Here is a 23,192-nt window from a genome sequence, read left to right on the forward strand (position 1 = left end):
CTCTAAGTCTTATAAACTCAAATAATGACTGATGCTATCTATGATCTATAGTTAAGATGATGCTTAATTTGGGGTTATTATTAAAGATATATTGAATGTTACACGGTTAACCTATATGAGTTTCATTTTACTGTAAGGAGTCCTTTGGGTGGATGAGAATGAAATCCTTAGAGAGGTTTGGTATTTTCCCATGATTTGTAATGCGGTATGAGCGGGAGTCTGAATTACTGGCGTGCGACCTGTATTGTTGGTAAAATATCTAAAACACTTGATGCCCGTTTGTACCTGTCTCTGCGTTTTACTGAAGATTGCATTATTTCATTTTTTTTACTCCAGGATCCTTTCATTTGGTGCACCTATCTTGAATGAGTACAAGATCGTGGTAGAAGGAAGGAGAGATGAACTAACATTTGAAACAACTCAGGTACATATCTTACCGATTCTTTTTCTTTCTTCTATCCATCTTGCTTCTCAATTTTTTCTGCCTTGGACTTCTTTTCTTCTCTTTCATCCTGATTCCAATAATTCCATAGTTTGTTTTCTTCAAGCTTTTTTTTTTACAATTCTTGGTTTAGATTGTATTCACTTTAATATTTCAGTGACATGTTGGCTCCTTTCTATTCCACAAGGCAGATTGAACTCCCCCCTCTCTCTCTTGCCCCCCCCCCCCTCTCTCTTCCCCCCTCTCTCTTCCCCTTCCCCCCTCTATTTCTTCTTCTTTATATTTTGCTATTTCTTTGTTCATAAATGTTGGCTTGAACTCTTCAGCATTAAATCACACAAAGCGGCCTTTAGCTCTCATGTTGAGTCCACAATCTTATGGGGAGGGGTCACTTATGGACTTACGTACACATGTATGTTAAAAACACCAAATAATAGTCAGATTTATGACCCAAGGCGCTGTCAATGTTTGGGGGGGGGGGTAAAAGGGGTATGTTTCAGTTTTAACTTTGAAGGCTTTTAAGAAAAAAGGTTATTTTTTTTAACTGGTCCTTTAACATCTACATGTAAACCATTTAGGGGAAATTTTTACATAATCTAATGCCATTTATGACATTAAGGGGTACATTTTACCAAATTTTAACACCATATACGTTGTTTAGACGTAAAACTTGACACCAATGATAATAGGGTTCAGTATTTAGGGTCCAATATTTGAGATGCTTGGGCAAGCATGTGTACCAGTTCATTCCAATAAAATAAGGTCTGATTTTAAATGTTTTCTATGTTTTCCATATGTTGGTTGCTTTTTAATTATGACTTTTTTGAAATAATTTGTTTCCTCTCAATTCTGTTATAGGTGTTTGAGATCGCTAAACTGATGAAGGCATACATCAATGAGATCGTCCGCAAACGACAGCAAGATTCGTGATTCAGACAACTCCCTCTGCAAACGACACCAGGGTAAATCAAAGCTATACATGGATCATTCCTGGGCCCCATCTTACAAAGAGTTGCGATTGATCCGATCAATCACAACTATGGAATGCCAGCAATGTCAACATCTATTATGCATGATTGATCAAAATATTTTCTAACTGTGATGTATATTCATGCATTCGTTGTTTTCTTGAAAATTCACTGTGCTTCTCTTTGTTTACAAAGGGCATTGTGCAAATTTCTTGTAGAAAAAATTATGACACTGATGGATTTCCATAGTTACAATTGATTGGATCAATCGTAATTCATTGTAAGACAGGGCCCCGTTTTGCTTCTAGCAAATCAAAGTAAAATCATGTGTTGCTGCATTATGTTAGACATGACACTGTTTCTAGTATCACCAAAGTTGGATGTTATGAAAAGTTTTTTTTTTATAATGAGTTTTTATACTAAATCATTTTTTAATGCTTGTTTGTTCTGGTCATTAGTTTGTCCTTCAATCTGTCCCAATTACGTTATCGCAATAACAACCGGGTTGTGTTTCACAAAACTAAAGTTATACATGATTTTACAAATGATTCGAACATGTTCTTAGGTGCTAAGTCAGCAACATGGGGATATATCACATGGCGCAAGAAAGGATCACCAGTCATTCATAAAGTCATTCGTAACTTTTTAGGAACAGTTTTATGGAATGGCCTCATGTTTCACTAATGAAACTGTAATTACATAGGAATACCGAGGGTCCGATTAGTTCTGAGTTATTATTAAAGCTCAATGGTGTTAGGTCACATTGGATATTACATACAGGAATATATCTTGTTCATGAGGAAACAACTTAAATTAGCTCAAGGACACATATATAAGGGATGATAATGCAATATTGTTCAACAGCCGTTGTATACATGTACATCAAAATATGTTGTTATCCTGATAAAAGCACCATTTTAAGGAATAAATTCAATATGGGATTTTATAAATGTCGCAGTGACAATGATTGGATTAGTTTTGGGGGTCACAAGCTCAAGGTGTAGATGTCACATAATATCTAATATAAATGGTTCATTCTTCCAAGAAACAGAGAACAGTTTGGCAGATTAACTTCAAACTTGGCTCATGTATGCATTCAGAAATGGCATTGTACAGTGATTATATTTAGGGTTAGTAGAGTCAACAGTGAAAGGTCACGCAGTGCGTATCAGATCTGGCAATGGCCAAAGCAATAATTTGATAGCACTCATTCAAGAATCTTTGTAATTTGTTAATTACACTTAAAGGTAGATATTCAGCACAATTATGTAATCCTAACATGTTTTAGATGAAGAGATGTAATTGATTAGGATCCTGACCAGTAATATATACATGTATATTCATTTTAAAAAAATAGTTATCTGGTGCAATTTCTACAATATTGCTGTTAGACCTGCATACAATTACCTAGTATGCCAATGCTAGAATAGATGACATGATATTGCATTTGATCTAATTGATTGATGTATAATTGTTGGTCTTTCTTTTATTTTCTTTCAATTTCTCTGTTGGTGTGGACAACTCATTTCCTCTCTTTTTGGTGCTATGGAACTTTGTGGGTCTTGTAATGTATTCAGAGTCCACAAAACAATTGCGTTTTTTTAATATCTACATATGATGTACATTGTAAATAATGTTAAGCCGGATGCAGGCCTACATAGAATTGGCATACAATGGGTTGAGTGGATCGATTAGAAACATGACGCGTGTGTGATGAAGATCCACTTATTGATCACGATATACAAGAATATGAATTACATAAATAAATTGAAGATTTTAGTCGAGAGAGAGAGAGGAAAATTGAGAATCAAAATCATGGACACCTTTTACCGTGATTATATTAAGGTTTCTAAAACAAGAAAATCGATCGTAGTCAAATAGTTTGGGGAAGGTGTTAAATATTCCACTATCTTCCAGAAATAAGATAAAAAATAATACTATAATAATATTCTTTATAGCACTTGTAAAGAGCCAATTATCTAGTTTTGTCTTCAATGGCCTACTATATATTACCCTGGCGTTCACTCCAGCTGTTGTTATAAGCGCTTGGTGAATTCAAGGAATAATCTTGCCTGGTCCGCTTTCAACTCTCCTGGGTTGATTGCGGCACAATGTGGGTCAATTTCTTGCGGAAGGAAACTACCCCAGAGCTGGGAGCTGTGACTCAAACCCTTACTTGTTGAGGTTTCTGTTTGGTTTTCTGTTTGATTCCTAACTACCCAAACTCCAACATTGTCAGTATTTTTATTATTCTCGTAAATATAAGATGCTGCATTGGAAATCTTGATATGTGTATGTTTGTTATGACCAAAGGCTTTGAAACATGTCTGAAACAAGGATAGAGTAGAATTGATTGGGCCTATTCCGAGAGGTTTCATGTAAATAGAAACACTATGATACCCACTTGGCTGAGTAAACACATGATATCATTAGTAAATAAGTCTTTAAGTAGTCCAATATATTGTATGAAATGCTGTCATTTTTATGTACCATATTACATTGTAATGTTAACTCATTAAAATAAGTTTATCTACACATAGGTGGTTTGCTGAGAGAACATTCTGTCATCAGCATATTTTTTGTAAGCTATGCATTTTCTGCACATACATAAATGTGTCTTTGTTCTTTATGCGTCCGTAATTTCTTTCAAATCTTCCACGTCATCTCCTGAACGGAGATCAAAAACTTACTCCCTTCCCAAACTTAACTCCAGTTATCTATTGTTACCTTGATAACTTCATATAAAACTTTGCATAAGTTTGATATAATGAATTGCAAAACAATTTCAGAGAGAGAAACATACCCTACTTAGCAACGCATCCCAAATGTCTTTTGCAAGATTTTGCATCAATCAGCCGTTTCTTGTACCTCCTGCTCCCCCATCGAATGTTTTGTCTGAAAGTGCCCTCTTAAAATGGGGTTAACTGTAATAATGAATACTTTGAGAGTAACAACATATAGGGGTTAGAGGATAATATCGTGGAATTATGGATTCATATGAAGACATAATTGGTTCGTTGTTTTTGGTTAGATTTGTCCGTGTAAAAAAAAATAGAATTATGATTTATACCACACAAAAAATCAGTAGATCACATTTCACCCAACAGTCACACATACATCAGATTTGAGAATGATTTGTTTTCCCCACCAAAAATGTAGTTTTACATGTAGTTTAGACATGAACTTGTTGTCAAATTTGACATGATGAATACTTGTAGAAGAGCATTAAGGTATTTTGAAAAATTTGATTGTCCACAAATTTGATTTCAATGCTGAATATAAGATGCATGTAATAAATGGAAGTGTATTGCAGATGTAGGAGTAGAATGATAATAATATTGAAATATCAGTTTTCAAAAGAATGTAATAAAATTATATATACGTGTACATTTTATGTAAGGGTTAAGTGCACAGAGAAATTTAAAATGTTTGAGGTTTTTTTTCTTAAACTCATTGTCACCAAAATATGTGTTTGTTGTACAGTTTTGTATTGTATATTTATATTAGACATTGCAATGTCAGTGTATTTTTGTACTTGAGATAACAATTATTTTGTCTTTTAAAACTGAGCACTGATAATGTCTATTCAGTAATGCACACATTGTGAAATGTTACGGAGGCCTTTTTTAAGTTAAATGACATTGCATTGCCAGTGGCAATACTCAAGAAATCAGTGATACAAATATTTATTCAATGGCATGAATGAATGGCACTTGCTTCATTTATACTTGCCATTTCTTCTTAATGAGATACTTTTGATATTCCTCTAATGACAACTCATACTGATGTGAAGCAATGTCAATCAAATGTTCAGCAAAGATTGAGGGGTTAAAAATGAATATCATTGTGGCATTGACTGTCCATATTTTTATTGAGTTAAAAAGATTATGAAGGTTGGAACAAATTTGACATTTGTTGTAGATTGTAATGAATGAGTATATTTTGTTTGGCCACTCAGAACTAAATGCTTACTATTTGATTATTATACTTATATATTCTTTTATACACATAAATAGTAAACTATTAAAACTAATAGATAAATTGAAACTTGTTGTGTATTTTCTTCTTTGTTGAATGGATTGTGCAGCATGCCCCAATATAGATATACGTTTGAAAGACACTTAGATCATCAATTTCAGAATCAAAGCGTTATTTTACATGTACATGTACATGTAGTTTAAATATTTAGAGTCCTTCCTTTTGTGAAATTTTCATTGGTTTGAGTACAGGTATTATTATGATACAGAGTTGCATTTCTATGGTAGCCTAGCAAGATGATATTTTATTGTGCCAACTTGGCTGAAAAAGAGTTGTACGACGACTTGGCTAGATACTCTATCCCACCATGCATGTGTTGACATGTTGCGAAATTGACTTAAAGGAGAATGAAACCCTTGGAGCAAGTTAGCTTTTGTGAAAGCAGAAAAATCAAAGAATAAGATCAATAAAAGTTTGAGTAAAATAGGACTAGCAATAGAAGAGTTATGAGCATTTGAATGTCGAGATCACTAATGCTATGGAGATCCTCCCATTGGCAATGCGACCAAGATCTATGATGTCACAGATGAACAACTCTCCCCTTTTGGACACTGAAAATATACCCCAAAACATCTTTTTTAGCTCATTCTAATCATATGACAAACGATCCATCAATGATATAATGTTGTGAAACCTATGTACTTGTCCTCTCATAAGGAGAACACCTCACCTTGTGATAGACTCTATAAAAGTGAGAATATAAGTGAAATAAGTACTAAAGTAATGAGGGAGTTGTACGTGTGTGACATCACAGATCTTGGTCGCATTGCCAATGGGAGGATCAACATGGCATTAGTGATCTCAATATTCAAATGCTCATAACTTTCTTATTATTCATTCAATCTTCCTCAAACTTTCAACAATATGTTTCTTTGATTTTTCTCTTTGATATGGATTCAGCTGGTTTCAAGGGTTTCATTCTCCTTTAAAAACAGTTGTATGCCAACATGACACCATAAATATCTCGCTAAGTTGACTTATAGAAGTTTCATTTTGACATGGCAAGATATGTCCACCACGTATCTCGCCATGTTGGGATACAAATGTTTATTAGTCAACTTCGCAAGATAACACACACGTTTCTAGCAATGACAACATACAACTGATCATAAGCCAGCTTGGCAAGATAATATATCTTGCTATGTCGACATACAACTTTTTTGTCAGAACTGAGTTGACATTGTCTGACAGAAGGGAGATTTCGCACAGCGACGCAGAACAGCAGTTTCATCCTGCGTTTCAGAGCCGACAAAGGACAATAACAATATGTCGTGCAGAGTCCAGGATGAAACTGTTTCGATTCACCAACCCTCGACAAAGACTTCATTGTCATGAAGGGTATATGACAAAATATATTCTCTATGTTCCCGTAAACGTTCTGCGTCGCGTTTGTAAAAACTTGCGAGTAACCGAATACACCACTGCTTCTCAACCAACTAAAATAAAGAATATCAATGATATTGTCAGAGCTGACCTCTCTGAAAGCCCCACCCCATGCGATCACAATCTGTTATCAATCAACCCATCCCTCTTTCTACCACTCTCCCCTCTCTTACTTTCCCCTCCCATCTTGCAAACTCTTGTCTTGTCTTCATCTCCTGCCCCCCCCCCACCTCTCTTCTATAGGCCTACTCCTCTCTCTTCATCCCCCCCTCTTCTTTTTTTCTAAAGACTAAGATTACTGGGGGCCATTTCATAAAGCTGTTCGTAAGTTAAGAGCGACTTTAAGAACGACTGGTGATCCTTTCTTATGCGCTAAACCATCACCAATGAATATACCATTTACCACAAAAAAAGGACCACCAGTCGTTCTTAAAGTCGCTTTTAACTTACGAACAGCTTTATGAAACACCCACCAGGGCCCTGTTGCATAGAAGTTACCATTATAGTAACTTTGTCATCCAATGGTAACTACCATGGTAACACTGATCAACAGCAAGGTTTCCACGAAAGTTACCATAATGGAAACTTTTATGCAACAGGACTCAGGTCTTTAGACAATACAAAGCAAAAGCTGCAAATTGTATTAAGTCGATTACTCAATTTCCTGTGCAACACAAATTCTTCATAACTCATAAAATCAACTTGTTTATTTTCTGACCATTTTCAGTTCAGCATTTTCTCATAGAAATCATTGGAAAGAAAAAAATGTATTACTTGGTTTCTCGAAGAAAAATATGATTTATTTACAACAGTCAGCAAATTTACACGTACGCATTTCATAATACATTTGCGAAAGCTGCGCCCCTCACCGTGAAATCACTCATTTGTATTAATCCTGAAAAATGGTTGAATTTTTTTCTAGGTAATTTATGACAGACCTAGATCCTTTTTAACATGGAGATTGAGGGTTGCTTTGAAGGCCCATGTGTCCTTTGAATATGATATGGACAATGTTCTGCTGATGCTAATTTTTATCAACCTCTCTTTTATGTAAAAAAAAGTAATCAAATGTCAGCACAATTTGAGTTAAAATCTGAATTAAAAGACTATAATAGCCTGGGTGGGGGTTCAATACTAAGTTGCTGTACAAGTGTGCTTATCACATCACATGAAGATGGTAGTTGTGCCGGTTTGGGAATGCCGCAGGCACCCCCCAAAAAAGGCAATAAATTAGGGAAAGGGCATTTTTACAAGAGTGACACCTACTAGACACAATTTTTTAGGGAAAAATGTTTCTTGAGATTGCCAAACTTTTTCTGAACATTGTTGAACCTGGAATTTCACTCGTGAGAAACACTTGATTAGGATGTGAAATTCAAACAGAAAACATGCAGAAATATGTGGAAAAGATATGAATTTGACCAATGAATTATTCATTTTTTAGAGTGATATGTATAGTGACATCCTTAGGACGAAAAAGATCAAATGGGGACAGACCATGCGGGTGTTACGTGCAAGACAATGTGGGAAAACAGAATACTTCTTGTAATATGGTATAAGGCAACTGTAGTATTCTGATACAATTTCTGTGACAATTAAGATGCAAAAAACGTTAATGTGCATGAGATGGCTGGGCCAAAATCATCATTGTATCCCTTCTCCTAGTCCAATTTATCATCCTCTTAAATCAATGAGCTACACATCCTTGATGGTAGTCAACAGGAGCACACTGAATGCAATTAAAACAATTGATATGTACATCAGTACGTGCTGCATTACGACTACCGGTACCCAGATGGGATGTCTTCTTCATACATGTACCTCAAACTAACCCTACATGTACTGTACGTTGTTCACTTTTAATGTACATGTATTGCTCATTCCTCCTTTCTTTGGTTAAGACTTCTATCAGAGATGGCCTGCTCCTTACATTTTTGCATTTTTTTACACAAATTCCATATACAGTATGTAACAAACGAAAGCTGCTGCTTCAGGTTATGAACTTGGCCACAATTATCTACCTTGTTTTTTCACTCTTCTAAACCACATGTTACAGGGAGCATTTCATGAAAGGACTTGGATGTTTTATGCGACAAGTCCTGTTTCGTTTGACAGTTAGCACAGTAACAATGCTTCTCAGCCAATCAAAATCAAGGAAAGTTGTCAGATCTGACATCTTGTCAGACAAAAAGGTTGATGAAATGCTCCCAGCTTTAAACCCTGGTTGATATAGCATTGGAATAACACTACTGCCTTCATTGGACTGACCTTTGAAAGCAGCGGAGGGAGAAGACCAGAAAGAACAGTAACTTGATGGAAATCCATCATTGTCATAATTTTCTACCAAAATTGTGCACAAAGATCTTTTGTAAATAAAGTAGAGCACATCAAATTGTCAAGACAACAATGAAAATATTAGTGTACAACATATCAAGAAAATTTTTTTGAAACAAACATGCATTTTTTATGTTGAAGTGCCTGGCTTTCCATAGTTGTGGTTGACCGGATCAATCGCAAATCTTTGTAAGACGGGGCCCGGGTCAATAAAAAGAAAACAAATGCTGCAGTAAGATGGCATTAGATTGCATTAGCGATGGCTGCTTTGTATCCACTGTTCATAGTCTTCTGCATCAGGCGTATTGCTTTCTTTTTAATAGCGTAAGAGCACAGATATAGCTGCATCCTCACCTAACTTATGGGCTAGCTCCTCAGAAGTTGTGTCGCAAAAAAAACCAGTCTATATTTGGATGAAGAGCAGTCATTGATGAATGCAATTTCATAAAAGGGTGATATTATTCTACAATAATTTAGATGGGGCAGTCATAGATGTGAATAGCATTGTCATCTGACACAGATACCATCTTTGATCCATTCCCATTGTATTTCGCTTGCCAAACCTGCCAAATAGAAAAAAACAAAAAATTAAAATTACATCATTTTGAGAGAAAACAAACAAACATGGCATTCAAGAACACACAGATTGCATTAAACATTTCCTAAAATTTGCGTTTTGTCAAGATATTTTTTGTTCAATTTTAAGTTTAGATAAAAGCCCGATATGTGCATTTCACTATGCCAATAATTTACATGTACTTGTTTATATGATTTTGTATGCCTTAAAACATATATGACATGGAACATGTGAAATAGAAATGTGTTTACCAGAAATTTGGGCAATTTTACATGAAAATTTATTTTAATTTGGTGCTGAATTAAAACAAAACATCTTTGTATTTACATTAATTCCCTTTTTATACAATTCTCAAGCATGGAATGGTCTGTAAAAAATCAGGATATATTTTCTTTGCAACTTTCTAACACCTAATTATGCAAGACAAGTTATCTCGGTAAAAACAAAAACTGAAATCAATAGAGAAAAACAAAAACAAGTCTAAACTCAGTTTTTCATAAAGAATTATGGATGTAAAAATATTTTATGGCCATTGCGCTATTCAACAATTTTGCCCCCCAGATTGCAAACTTTTGGTTGATTTCATTACAAGTACAATTCAATAAAAACAAGGAGTCCCCACAAGATGAGACTCAAAGTCAACACAATTGGATTAAGTTTCCTAACATGTGGAAAATCAAAATTCATTGCATTTAATTTTCTTTTTTATTATTATTTTAGGGGGAGGGGTGGGGAGAGCTCACATAGATATACAATAATATCAGCTAAAAGAATAGTGGAGTTGGCAGCCCTGCTGTTGGAGATAACCTACATGTATGAACAGATCCAATGACTTCCAACTACAATATTTACCTGATCAAGATGGTCATAGAACGTTGCAACACATTGTCTTGTACCACAGTCCCACACCTTAACAGTCTTGTCGGAAGAACTTTAAAAAAAAAACACACGCACAGATAAAGACACATCATGATTAAGAACCTGTTGCTGAAAGACATGCAATTCCCAAAAAATCAAATACAACTTGATTAAGACCCAATCAGACTTAAAAATTTATACTATCAATATGGAATACATTAATTAACTCATGTAAATTTCAAATCAAAATTGTAGATTGCAATTTTCATTTAAAAATTCATCATTTTACAGTCCAACCTACAGACATCTCCCATGGATAAGATTTTAAAGAGATTTCATTTTATCAAACACAATTCTTCATTCAAACCTGGGGGCGTTTCACAAAGATTGAAGTCCGACTTAAATTTCAGCTGCGTGTGTTATATAATGAATTAACATAGGGCGGAACATGCACACGGGGCATGCACTACCGTGTAACCATCAATCAGACAACTATTTGTGAAAACACCCCCCCCCCCCTGGGCCTTGTAACACAAAGGTTTGCAATGGATCACAAATATGACAGAACAAAACTGATTGGCTCCTGACCAGTATTCAAACATAACGTTGCATGTAACAATACTGATTGGACATCGCTGTTTTGACTGCAAAGTTTTGTATAAGAGAACCCTGTCCTAACCAATGTCTAGCTTAGTATTCAAAGGAACTCACTTGGAAACAAAATGGGTGTTATCTGGACAGAAGTGGACACCGGTCACCCACGATGAGTGACCTGACAGGGTTCCAGCAAGGTTCGCTTGTTGTCTGTGAAGGAATGAAAAACAGGGTTTAATTTGTGTTAAATACAATTGGTGATTTCTCATAATTACATAGGGTATAAGTATATTCTGCCAATCCATGACAAAAGAAAGCAACTTTTATTTTCAAAATTTGACCCTTTTTCTTGATTTGGGATATTTTCTGTATGTTCTACATGATGCTAAAGGAATTGGAGCCACACAAGCTCCCAATATCCGAAAAACAGACATTTCAAAAGTTCGTAACTCTAGGTATTTCCAAATAAAACAATAACACATTTTCCGCATTTATGAAGAAACTTGTTTCAGAGATAGCTTTGTTTGTCATGGGACGACAGCATCATTACAGTATTTAAATGGCTCTTACTTGTTTCTTACTCACTACATGTACATGGAACTGCCCCTTGATATGTCTGTAGCTAGATAAATGATAAAGCTATACAATCCCTCTTGTAACCCATGATCAGCTTGCTCATCGTTACTCTTTTCATCGGGATCAATCATTTCAATATACTGGGCCATTCCTATGGAATATAAACTTCAACAAGACATCTATCATATTTCTTATCTTGGCAACACTGGTGTGTAACAACTGTTACCACAAGAAAGGATCACCAGTCATTCATAAGGTCGCTTGTAACTTGGCATCTGGCACATGTTATACTCACACATCATATATCTTAATCTGTCCATCATCTGATGCGGTGGCTAAGAGCTGTGAGTCAGGAGAGAAGCACAGAGACCTGATAGGCATAGCATGACCTGAAAGTAATAAAACACATTCTTATGCAGTGACCTGGAAGTAATCAAACATATACAATTTTATGCAGTGACCTGGAAGTAATAGACATATAAATTTTAAATACAGTGACCTAATAGGCATGGCATGACCTGGAAGTAATAACATATACCATTTGATATAGTGACCTGAAAGGCAGACAATGACCTAGAAATAATGCCATTTGATACACAACGAAATATCAATATCTCTGGAACTGCGACGTAAAAATTCATGATAAATTGAAATAAATGGACCTTCCCCATTCCAACCCCCCCAAAAAAAAAAGATAAATAACAAAATGAATGAATGAATAAATAAATAAATAAATTACATGTAAAATAAAAAATAATGATGATAATCAAGATCTCGAACAAATAATATAAACATAAATTGTATTTGGAGTAATGCATCATTACGTACCTTCTAATGTATGGAGTAGTTTACTTGACTGAATATCAAATATATTTACAATGCCGTCCATAGCTCCACTCGCTAAAAACCTTCCATCTGGACTCTGTGAATGAAAGAGAAAATACATTCAAAGAACACGGTCACAATTATTGCAACATACATGGATCTGATATTAAAATGTAACTTCCAGTTGTGACAATGATTAAAAGCTGAATTCAAACAGAAGCCTCAAGTATGAATAAACAAGAGTGTCGCTAGGGCAAGCACATAATATGCCCACCTGTAACGCGAAAAATTGAGTTATTGGTCAAGCAAGAAAAGTGAAAGGTGGCGACTTTACCTTTGACCTAAAATTCAATAGGCTTCTTGGGATCCATGATAGTATCATACAAATCAAATTATAAGAGCCTAGTTTAAGTTAAACTAAAGTTATCGCGTTTACAAGGACTTCAGAAGGGTAAGATGAAAACATGTCACTGTGACCTTGACCTTTGACCTTTTGACATCAAAATAAATGGGCTTCCTGAAATCTATACTAGTATCATACACAACAAATTATATGAACCTAGTTTAGGTCAAACTGATGTTATCGCATTTACAAGGACTTCAGAAGGATAAAATGAAAGCATGTCACAGTGACCTTGACCTTTTGACCTCAAATTCGATAGGCTTCCTGGGATCCATGCTAGTATCAAACACACCAAATTATATGAGACTAGGTTAAGTCAAACTGAAGTTATAGCGTTTACAAGGAAAAGTTAACGGAAAGACAGACAGACCCCAGCGTGATACCATAATACGTCCCGTCTAGGACAGACGTATACAAAATATGTGCACAATTATTCTGATAGAAAATTGATGATTGGCAAGCATGTCTGCAAGTGGACTTTCCCAGGGAGCATTTCATGGAAGGACTTGTCAGACGTTTTATCAGACAGTTACCATAGTAGCAGTGCCACTCAGCCAGTCAAAATCAAGAAAAGTTGTGAGATCCAACAACTTGTCTGATTAAAAACGTTGATGAAATGCTCCCCATATATACAGTACGTAAATACATGTATGAACAAAAGCCCATCCTCAGAAAGAAATTATATATTTCAATATATAGCTCAACTTTCAATATCTACATATAGTTCTACTAAAGAAATCTAACTTTCAACTTTCAATACAATTCAACTAAGGAAACATATCAAATTTCAATATACATGTAGTTCAACTTTACTCTCAAGAGCATGGCAAAAATCGTTTCCTCTGCCCAGCCTACCTCCCCTGCCCCCCACTCCCCCCAAAAAATTATAATTTTTGAAATCTCAGATTTTGCATTAAATATGTCAAATGTGATATAATTACTTACATATGCTATACTGAAAGTGAATTTTCCTCGTGTATCAAGCTGGGACTCTTTCTTTCCACTCTCCACTCCAAAAAGATTGATCTTTCCAACGTGGCTCCCAGAGGCTAGGAATCGACCTTCGGGAGAGAACGCTATCGTCCATGCATCAACTGAAACAATGAAAAGATTAATGATATACAACATAAAAAAAAGGAAAACAACAAAATCTTGTGTGAAAGTTATTTGGAATAATATTGCATTCAAATGATTATCTCACACATAAAATCAGTAGAAAATCTTAATTTTACACTCATGAAGAAATTTCTTTCTAAAATAATAATCTCAATTATAAAATCCATAAGAATGAGTGGATAGATGACATAGCATACTCATAAGTCAATGCATATTCCTGACAAAATGCATACAAGTGTTTAAACAAAATACTTTAAAACTAAGATCAAAGGGCTAGATGGTGTCTTTCCAAGTCAATTCATCCAAAAATTGACAAGGTCAATGCCAAGATATTTAATTTGCGAAATTAGATTCATGATTTTCCCAAAGGGAAATGCCCAACTTTGGTAATTCGAGTGAAAATGGAAATATTGAAAATTGGTGCATCACTAATGGGGCGAGTTGAAAATGCATGGCCTGGTATCACTAAAAAAAAAAATCAAAGTACAGCCGTTTGTGATGTAATGTCTGGAAAACATTGAAAAGAAATTCATATTTTTTTCCATAGCTCTTGTCTTATTATTGCATGCCTGAACATCTATTTATGTGAGAAGAAATAAATTGAACCTTTCCTCCTGCCGAAAACAGGGGCTGATCGGGCACAAGGTTTACCTCCCTTGCCCTCCGCACCTGGAACAATGAAAAATTCATCATTACTATCATCATGACAACCATGATATACTACCATGGACTGATGCTATTATCACTATGGCAACCATGCTATACTGGTAAGGATCGATGTTAATATCACTAAATGTTAACAGTGATAAACAGAAGAAATTTCATCAAATCAGTATCAATCTGATTATCAAAGTTTACCATCAGTCATAAGCACCATCATCATACTCACCATCATCATCACCATCATCATCCTCATCATCATCATTCTCATCATCATCCATCATCATCATCATCACCATCACCATCATCATCATCAACAGCAGCAGCATTATCATCATCATAATAATCACCATCATCGTCGTCATCATCATCATCACCATCACCATCATCAACAGCAGCAGCATTATCATCATCATAATAATCACCATCATCGTCGTCATCATCATCATCACCATCACCATCACCATCATCATCATCATCATCATCATCAACACTACATGTATCATCAACAGCAGCAGCATTATCATCACATCATCATCATCATCACAATCATCATCATCATCATCATCACCATCACTACACCATCATCATCATCAACACTACATGTATCACCATCAACAGCAGCAGTATTATCATCATCATCACCATAATAATAATCATCATCATCATTATCATCATCATCACCATAATAATAATCATCATCATCATTATCATCATCATCACCATAATCATCATCTTCATCATCATCATCAGCATCATTAACACCATCATCATCATCAGCATCATTAACACTATCATCATCATCATATTTTTCGTCATCATCATCCTCATCAAAGTTATTACAAGGGTTACATACCTGGTCCAGCATCTATCGATCTCATCTGTTTACCGACCTCCAGATCCCATAATCTAATGTGACTGTCCAGAGAACTTGACGCTGCAACTATAGATTAAATATAGATTTCATGGAAAGGAGAAGATAAAGTTAATCAGGCAATTCCTTGATTGAAATAGAACAGTAGAAACTGGAAACCGGTGAAGGAATATAATATCTACCCAGAAATTAGGCCAAAATTATTTTTAAAAGCTTCGAATTAATAAAAAAGCAGTTTGTCTATTAAAAGCAGTGGAAGGAACTGACGTTTATTCAAAAGTTTTAACAAATCACACAACCTGGGGCGCGTAACACAAAGTTTACCTATGATCGTAGAACAATGATTCCATTGACTACAATGTACAATCAATCGTAAAAATGAAGCGTACGATTAATTGCTAACCTTTGTGTTATGGGACCCAGCTGCCACACTCTACAAAATTGAATAAGCTTTAACATTGCAGTGAATGGGGAATTCCCAGGGCTCTTTTTTATTATTTTCCACGGCTATTTTTTTTTTTCCAGGGCTCTTTTGAGCATGTCGGGGCTAAATCGCCCCCTGAGCCCCATGTAATTTTTCTTCCTTGTATAAGAAATATCGCAGATCAATGTTAACTTGAATGAAGGAAAAAAATCGGTCTAAAATGGTGCAGTGGATGGATCATAAATCTTTCATAGAAAACTGGTTTCAACTGGTCACAACAGTTGCTTTTGGGTTTGTTACATCCATTCTTTATAGAGGATAGAAGAAAAGTTTCAAGACATACTTTTTAAAACTGAAATTTGACCATTCTGACCAAAACCGCTCTTGATATCCTACTGAAAATTGTGACATGTTGTTGGTTCTGTCATTGGAAGAGGGGGGTGATTCTCAAAGATTTAAGCTTGGCTTATTTTAAAGGAATCATGCTTCAATGCCAACATGAACATTATTCAACGGATAATCGTGGTTATACATGTATATGTCCTGTGCACATGATTTAACAAATTGCAGTGATGTGTTACTTTCCATACGCAACTGAAATTAAATATATATGTGAACCACCCCCTCGTTACATTATTGCAATACCCTTACTTGTTCCTGTTGGGTTGATGTCTACTGATACCACACCAAGTTGATGGCCTTCCAAGGTCCATTTTAATTTCAGCTCATCATTCTCCCTGGTAGATAAACATGAACAATAAACAAATTATAAAGAAGAAACAGCATGATTAATTTCACTTTTATGTTGAGATATATGCTGCCAATGCAATGTCAAATAATTGATTTAATTGTGGTATTGAGGGGATATAGTTTTTAATATGAGATTGTCAAAAAAAAATATTAAAAGGAGGGTCGGATAATAAGAAATGTGTTAAAGCAATTAAATTTTCTTCAATGGATAAATAATGGTGATAATGAAGATGATGATGATGATGATGATAATCAATAAGAATATTAGAAGTACACAGATCTTGTCTAATGGTGATTAAGATGATGAGGAAAATTTTTTTTTTTAACATGATAATTAATTAGAGTTCAAAAAAGATCTTTTGATATGAAAAGAAAATATTAAAACCTTAAGTGAGACTCTAATGAAAATATTTTCAATAGCTAAGACATCCAAATAATTTTGGAATGAATTCAAAATAAGAATGTCGTACCAGTTCCAACATTTGACCAAGTCATCCACCGATCCTGTGACTATGTTTTCTACTCCATCCCTGTCGCTTTTCATCCAAGCTACACACCAGATGCTGTCATCGTGAGCTTGCTCCTGCTTGTACACCACACTGTACTGCAAGTACAAAATAAACATGATCAAGGATTGAAAATACCAGTAAACTTCACTTGGCTAACTACCAAAGTCATTTGGAATGTGCCAATTCTAACAGAACACACTCTTTAAAAAAAATGTATAAAATCGTTACAATTTTTTTTAAATGTTAGTTGAGTCACGGTGGTTCTTGGAGTGTCCCGCCGCCGTATGAAGGTATAAAATTTTGATTCATATAAATGTGCTACATAGGTTCTGGGGAGTGTTTCATCAACATTTTCATCCGACAAGTTGTCAGATCTGACATCTTTCTCTGATGTTGATTGGCTGAGAGGTATTGTTACTATGGTAACTGTCGGATAAAATGGGACTTGTCGGATAAAACGTCCGACAAGTCCTTTCATGAAACGCTCCTGGAGTAGGCCTACTTGCCCAGTTGCGCAAATAAATTTTTGATTAAAAAAATTTAATTTTACGATCCTCATCTAATCTCTCACAAATTCCAGTTGCTAAGAAATCACGCGGGGAACAGGCCTTTGCTCATGCAGGGCCAAGCCTGTTGAATTCTCTCCCACAGAATTTGAAAACCCAGACTTCAGTGACCACCTGTATACCTGTATAAGAGTGTTTTTTGATAGACATTGACTTATTGTTCAGACATGTATAATATGTAAATAGTTTTTGTTGTTCTGCTCTGAAGCACCTTGAGCATCTAATCAAGATGGAAAGTGCGCTATACAAATCTCATGTATTATTATTATTATTAAATAAAAATGCTTTCCCGAAATTATAGTTCACTTGCTCAGAAACAAATCTGTCAAAACAAAGTCAAACCGTTTCACAACAAAGTTTTACTGTTTTTACATACAATTGGCCATTATTATTATCATTACTAGGCCTATTCTCAATTATCATGAACCATAATATCACTTTTTTTTCAGAGTTTATTTTCATCTTGTCCATCATGACCCAATATCATTGTGAATATACTCTTTAATTTCCTCTTATCATATTTTTTTATTAAGGGGGGGATTGCGACACACAATAAAAGATGGAATCACTGAAAAGAATGAAAACTGAAATAAATAATTAAAAAGAAGGAAGGACGGATGAACAAAAGAAAGAAAGAAAGAAAAATAAAGAAAGGAGGATATTTTAATTCAGTAAAAAAATTTATTCCAAGGCCAGATTGCATATTTAGCAGAATACAAATAAAAAGGTTGACAAATATACATTTTACATTTCAAGATCAACAATAATTCAAAATGACCAAACATGGCCTTGAAGAGTTTACACTAATAAAAACATCTCAAGGAAGGATACAGTGTACTTATAAAAAAAAAGATAATCCCCCTCCAGGGGCTCCTACAGGTATGATGAATACGTTTCTGAAATAATAGGTGAAGCATTTATTTTTTTCTTAATTATATCGTATTTAAAAATATCTTTCAACCATTATTTAATTCTATATATAACATAAATATATATTTAATACAGCATAAAAAAAAAAAAATGAAGGTAAAAAGAAGAAAAATATGAAAGGAGGGAGATAGAGAAAGAAAGAGAGAAGGAAACAAAAAGTAAAGGATTTTTAAGAGGATTGAAAAGAACAAATAAAGACAAAAAAAGAAGGAAAGAAAGAAGCCGAGGGAAGGAAATAATTTAAAAAGAAAGAAACAAGAAAGGAAATATCAGGAAACACAAGTGTTTAATTTGACATCGTGGCTCTTGAATTAAAATTTATGCAATTTTGATCGAACTATAGACCATGCATACACACTAGTTATACGCATCACGATTCACAACAGCAATTTTCATATAACGACTGGCATGCATCTATGCTTATTGGTCGCTAGGTACAATACCTGGCCAACTTTCGCCGCACTACTAGAACGTGATTTTCAAGGGTTCGTGCAGAATATCGGTGCATTTTTATTCGGTACAAACAGAAATTTATTTCTAAAAATTATAGCTTTCCTGGATGATTTTACAACATCTACAGTAGAGGGGCTGGTCCAAAAATTGGGATTGTGCCAGAAAACAAGGATATCCTCATAAACCAGGACAAATCATGTCTTGAGAAACTGAGATTGTCCTTGTTTATGGGGACAAGTTTTTTTCACTTACCCTGCGGGACATGGATGGCAATAACGGGGATTGAGAGTGCTAAAAATAGATTCAGTGACCTCAATTCCCTCCAGTTCACCGTCTATTTTTCACAACTTGCCGTCTTCCAATAATCTTGTTATGAAACCCGATATTGTTATTGTTTACATTGACTAGGCACTAGCACACTCAATTGATGTCGGCACTTGACAGGTGAATGAACTTTCATAGATTTCTTATGTAGAGAAATCTTTGAAAACTGAGACAGTCCCTGTAAACTGGGACGATCCCAATTTTCTGACCAGCGCCTCTAGGCTCTACTGATCTACATGTATTATGTAAGTTGGTAAGTGGTTTAGTAAGATATATTTGTATCTTGGCCTATGGCAATGCCTATTGTATGGTAGATACAAAATATTATTTTCTTTCTGTTAATTAAAAAAATAGAAAAATTATCTGGACACCCAATAGGCAATACATTAGACATGGACAGACACCAAATAAGTCCATACCTGACCAATTTATCGACAAAGCCGGGTCAAAGCGAATTAGACAGTCCACTTTTCCAGCTTACATCTTGACTTCTTGTCTTGACTTTGGTCTTTGGAGTTTGGGCCTGGCTTTGCATTTTCCACCTATTTATTTTCAATAGATGTCCAATTCAACTGACTTAACACCCCACTCAATCATTATCATCTGACATCTGGGGATTTTGATGAGAAAGGATGCATGCATCTAGTTATATGCCGTAGACCAAAAGCTTCGGTCTCTGTTATGTTGGTTGTTCAGCTGAACTCCGTTGGCTTCACTCACCAAATACAGAGACCGAAGTTCTAGCGCGATCTGTACAGGGGACTCAATGGCCATATGTTTATGTACTTAAAGAGAAATTCCAGTAATTGCAGTAAACACTGATTTCATCAGAAAGTCTGTAAAACCAGGCTTAATTGTCAGTATATCATCGAGGATCTAGATCTGGTACAGTTACATGAACTGAACTTTGTGAAATCTTAAAATCTACGCTGAAAAATGTTCACACTGAAGATCGCCAACACAGATAGGCACACGTGGGACAGTGTATTATTATTGCTGGAATAAAGACCCGACGGAAGTGACCGAATCCGCGCTTATTTTGCTTATTTCTCAGCAATAACACAATTTCTTCCAGAATCCTTTGGCACATATTTTTTATTCATACAAACAGACACTTGGGTGGTCATTATATTAGATTCTGTAAAAAGTCATTTTGAGATCGTTACCAAAACTGGAATTTATCTTTAAGATCGGATAAAACGGGGAAGTGAATTTGCGCGACAGCCGAGGTAAGTCACTGTTTTTGTTCCTTTTAACTTGATTTTTCTCAGTTTTTTGGCAATTAATGCCAAGAGGGAATATTAATTTGCATTTTGGTCGCGTTAATTTTCAAAATTTTTATTCATTAAATACAAAAATTGAAGAGCCCCGACGGGGGGATTTTGCATTGCAAGTCCCCTAATGGTGGCTGCACGCTAGCGAGCCGTCTGTGTACGAGGAGAAAAAAAAAAAAAAAAGTTAAAAAACTCCTCGAAACAGACGGCTGCCAGCTGTCTATATATGCCGTTGCATGAATTTAAAATTCCTGAAATCCACAACGCGCAACGGATCCCGCGAGGCGCGACTCTTCACCATATCCAGGCCACGCCAGGCGCCTGAGCTCCAGGCGGCGGGGCTCCCTGAGTTACCGTAGCTAGGCCCTAGGCTAGGGTACCGCTGCTGTCTAGTCGTTTATCGACATTTTTAGATTATATTCGAATATATACAGTGCATAAGAACAATGAAAACGAACTTACCATTCTGCCCTTTTGATTTATTACTATCCTTCTCAACTAATTTGCGAATAATGTCGATTTTAGCTTTGTTTCAAATTACATCGATGAACGGAGGCAAGCGATAAAAGATTGACCAGTCCTGTACACACCAACTAACGTAGAGGGCAGAAACAGCGCTACCGCAAGGGCCTTGCGCTACCGTTGTTTGTTGTGAAAAAAGTGCCTAATTAATGGCCCAATTAAAAGCCCTATAAATAAATTAAGTTAAGTCATGTGAACTTTCTGTGATATGCATTTGGTTTTTCATATCTTTGCTTGTTCACAATCTTCTTTATAAGTTTGAATATGTTTCAATTTTCTGTGTAGAAATTAACTGAAATAGCATATCTCGATTTTACTTTTCTGATCATGACTTAATTGTGTTCTCATGAGAGCATGTCGGAAAGCTTTGATATTTTGGCGATATTCGAAGTTCTTTATTCCTTGTTTGACTTATGTTGATTAATTGAAAATTAATGCAAGTACTTAATTATCTATTTATACGATCTTTTTAAAACATTGCATTGACTCCCATTGACTGCATGGGTGGATCCAGCTAGGAGGGTAACTGAGCGGTCACCCCCCCCCCCCCCCTCTGAAATTCTACATTTTTGGTACTGAAATAAACTGGCCAGCAAAAGAAAATATCCACTTCTTTCAAAGGCTGCACACAAAAATTCACCCCATAGAAATAAACAATTTTGTACACAGGTATGGTGCATATCCATTAGTAATCACATACCCAACAGGAAGTGATTATCTTTATTACAAAGAAATAAAATGACATCTTGGTCACTGAATCAAAAGTCACAAAATGTAACAGAATGAGCCTTCCAAGTTTTTACACAAAAGTCAATGTCAAAGGATGAAATAAACCAGACACAAATCCATAGAAGGAATAGACTGAGGTGGTGCAGAGAGCATAGCCGCTGGACCAGAAGACAATGGAATGCAGTATTGTTTTCAGATGAATCCAGGTTCTGCGTCAATACAAGTGATGGACGGGAGCGTGTGTGGCGCAGAGCAGGAGAGCGATATGCAGAATGTTGCATTCGTGAAGTTGATCGGTGGGGTGGACCTTCTGTGATGGTGTGGGCAGGCATATCAGCCAACCATCAGTCTGCCAACCATATGACTTATCTGGTTATCCTGGCAGGTAATCTGACAGCTCAGCGCTATGTTGATGAAGTATTGAGTATTGAGACCCCATCTCCTCCCTTTCCTGCAGGCATGATCCTGGCATTGTTTGAACAGGACAATGCAAGACCCCATACAGCACGGTTCACCACCAACTTCCTTCAGGAGCAGGACATTGACGTCATCCCATGGTGTACGTGCATGCATGCTCTCCTGACCTCAATCCCATTGAGCATCTGTTGGATGAACTTGGCAGACGGGTGAGATCAAGGGAACAGCCTCCTACCAATCGGCAAACATTGATCCAAGCTCTGCAGGAGGAATGGACAGAACTTCCCCAGGACTACGCCAGACAACTTGTCCAAAGCATGCGTCAGAGATGCCTGGAATGTGTCCATGCAGGCACGAGGAGGACATACACATTATTGAACATTGTTGTTTGTGTCTGGTTTATTTCATCCTTTGACAATTGACTTTTTGTGTAAAACCTGGACGGCTCATTCTGTTACATTTTGTGACTTTTGATTCAGTGACCAAGATGCTTTACATTTCATTTTATTTCTTTAATTGTAATAAAGATAATCACTTCCTGTTGGGTATGTGATTACTAATGGATATTGCACCATACCTGTGTACAAAATTGTTTATCTCTATGGGGTGAATTTTTGTGTGCAGCCTTTGAAAGAAGTGGGTACTT

At 35.8% G+C, this 23,192-nt stretch overlaps 2 protein-coding genes across 5 annotated transcripts in view; one reads left to right on the forward strand and one right to left on the reverse strand.

Annotated features, from left to right (window-relative positions):
• The window catches only part of LOC129274172 (unconventional myosin-X-like), a 67,644-nt gene extending 62,187 nt beyond the window's left edge, over positions 1-5,457 (forward strand). For 3 of the 4 annotated variants that reach the window (XM_064109017.1, XM_064109019.1, XM_064109020.1), the window contains 2 exons: positions 337-424; positions 1,301-5,457. In XM_064109017.1, coding sequence (XP_063965087.1) covers positions 337-424; positions 1,301-1,372 — 160 coding nt within the window. In that variant the 3' untranslated portion in view covers positions 1,373-5,457. The remainder of the gene's footprint in view (positions 1-336; positions 425-1,300) is intronic. The other variant, XM_064109018.1, reaches the window with a different exon arrangement.
• Positions 5,458-7,599: 2,142 nt separating this feature from the next.
• Positions 7,600-21,558, reverse strand: LOC129275112 (superkiller complex protein 8-like). The gene is made up of 10 exons (XM_064108215.1): positions 21,341-21,558; positions 17,293-17,426; positions 16,724-16,809; positions 15,631-15,717; positions 13,944-14,092; positions 12,599-12,692; positions 12,066-12,159; positions 11,312-11,404; positions 10,595-10,673; positions 7,600-9,728 (listed from the first exon to the last, which is right to left on the reverse strand). The coding sequence occupies exons 1-10, from the start codon at positions 21,341-21,343 to the stop codon at positions 9,639-9,641; spliced, it is 909 nt and encodes a 302-aa protein (XP_063964285.1). The 5' UTR covers positions 21,344-21,558; the 3' UTR covers positions 7,600-9,638.
• Between the last annotated feature and the right edge of the window lie 1,634 nt (positions 21,559-23,192).

Source organism: Lytechinus pictus, chromosome 13 (assembly GCF_037042905.1).
Source record: "Lytechinus pictus isolate F3 Inbred chromosome 13, Lp3.0, whole genome shotgun sequence".
Lineage (NCBI taxonomy): Eukaryota > Metazoa > Echinodermata > Echinoidea > Temnopleuroida > Toxopneustidae > Lytechinus > Lytechinus pictus.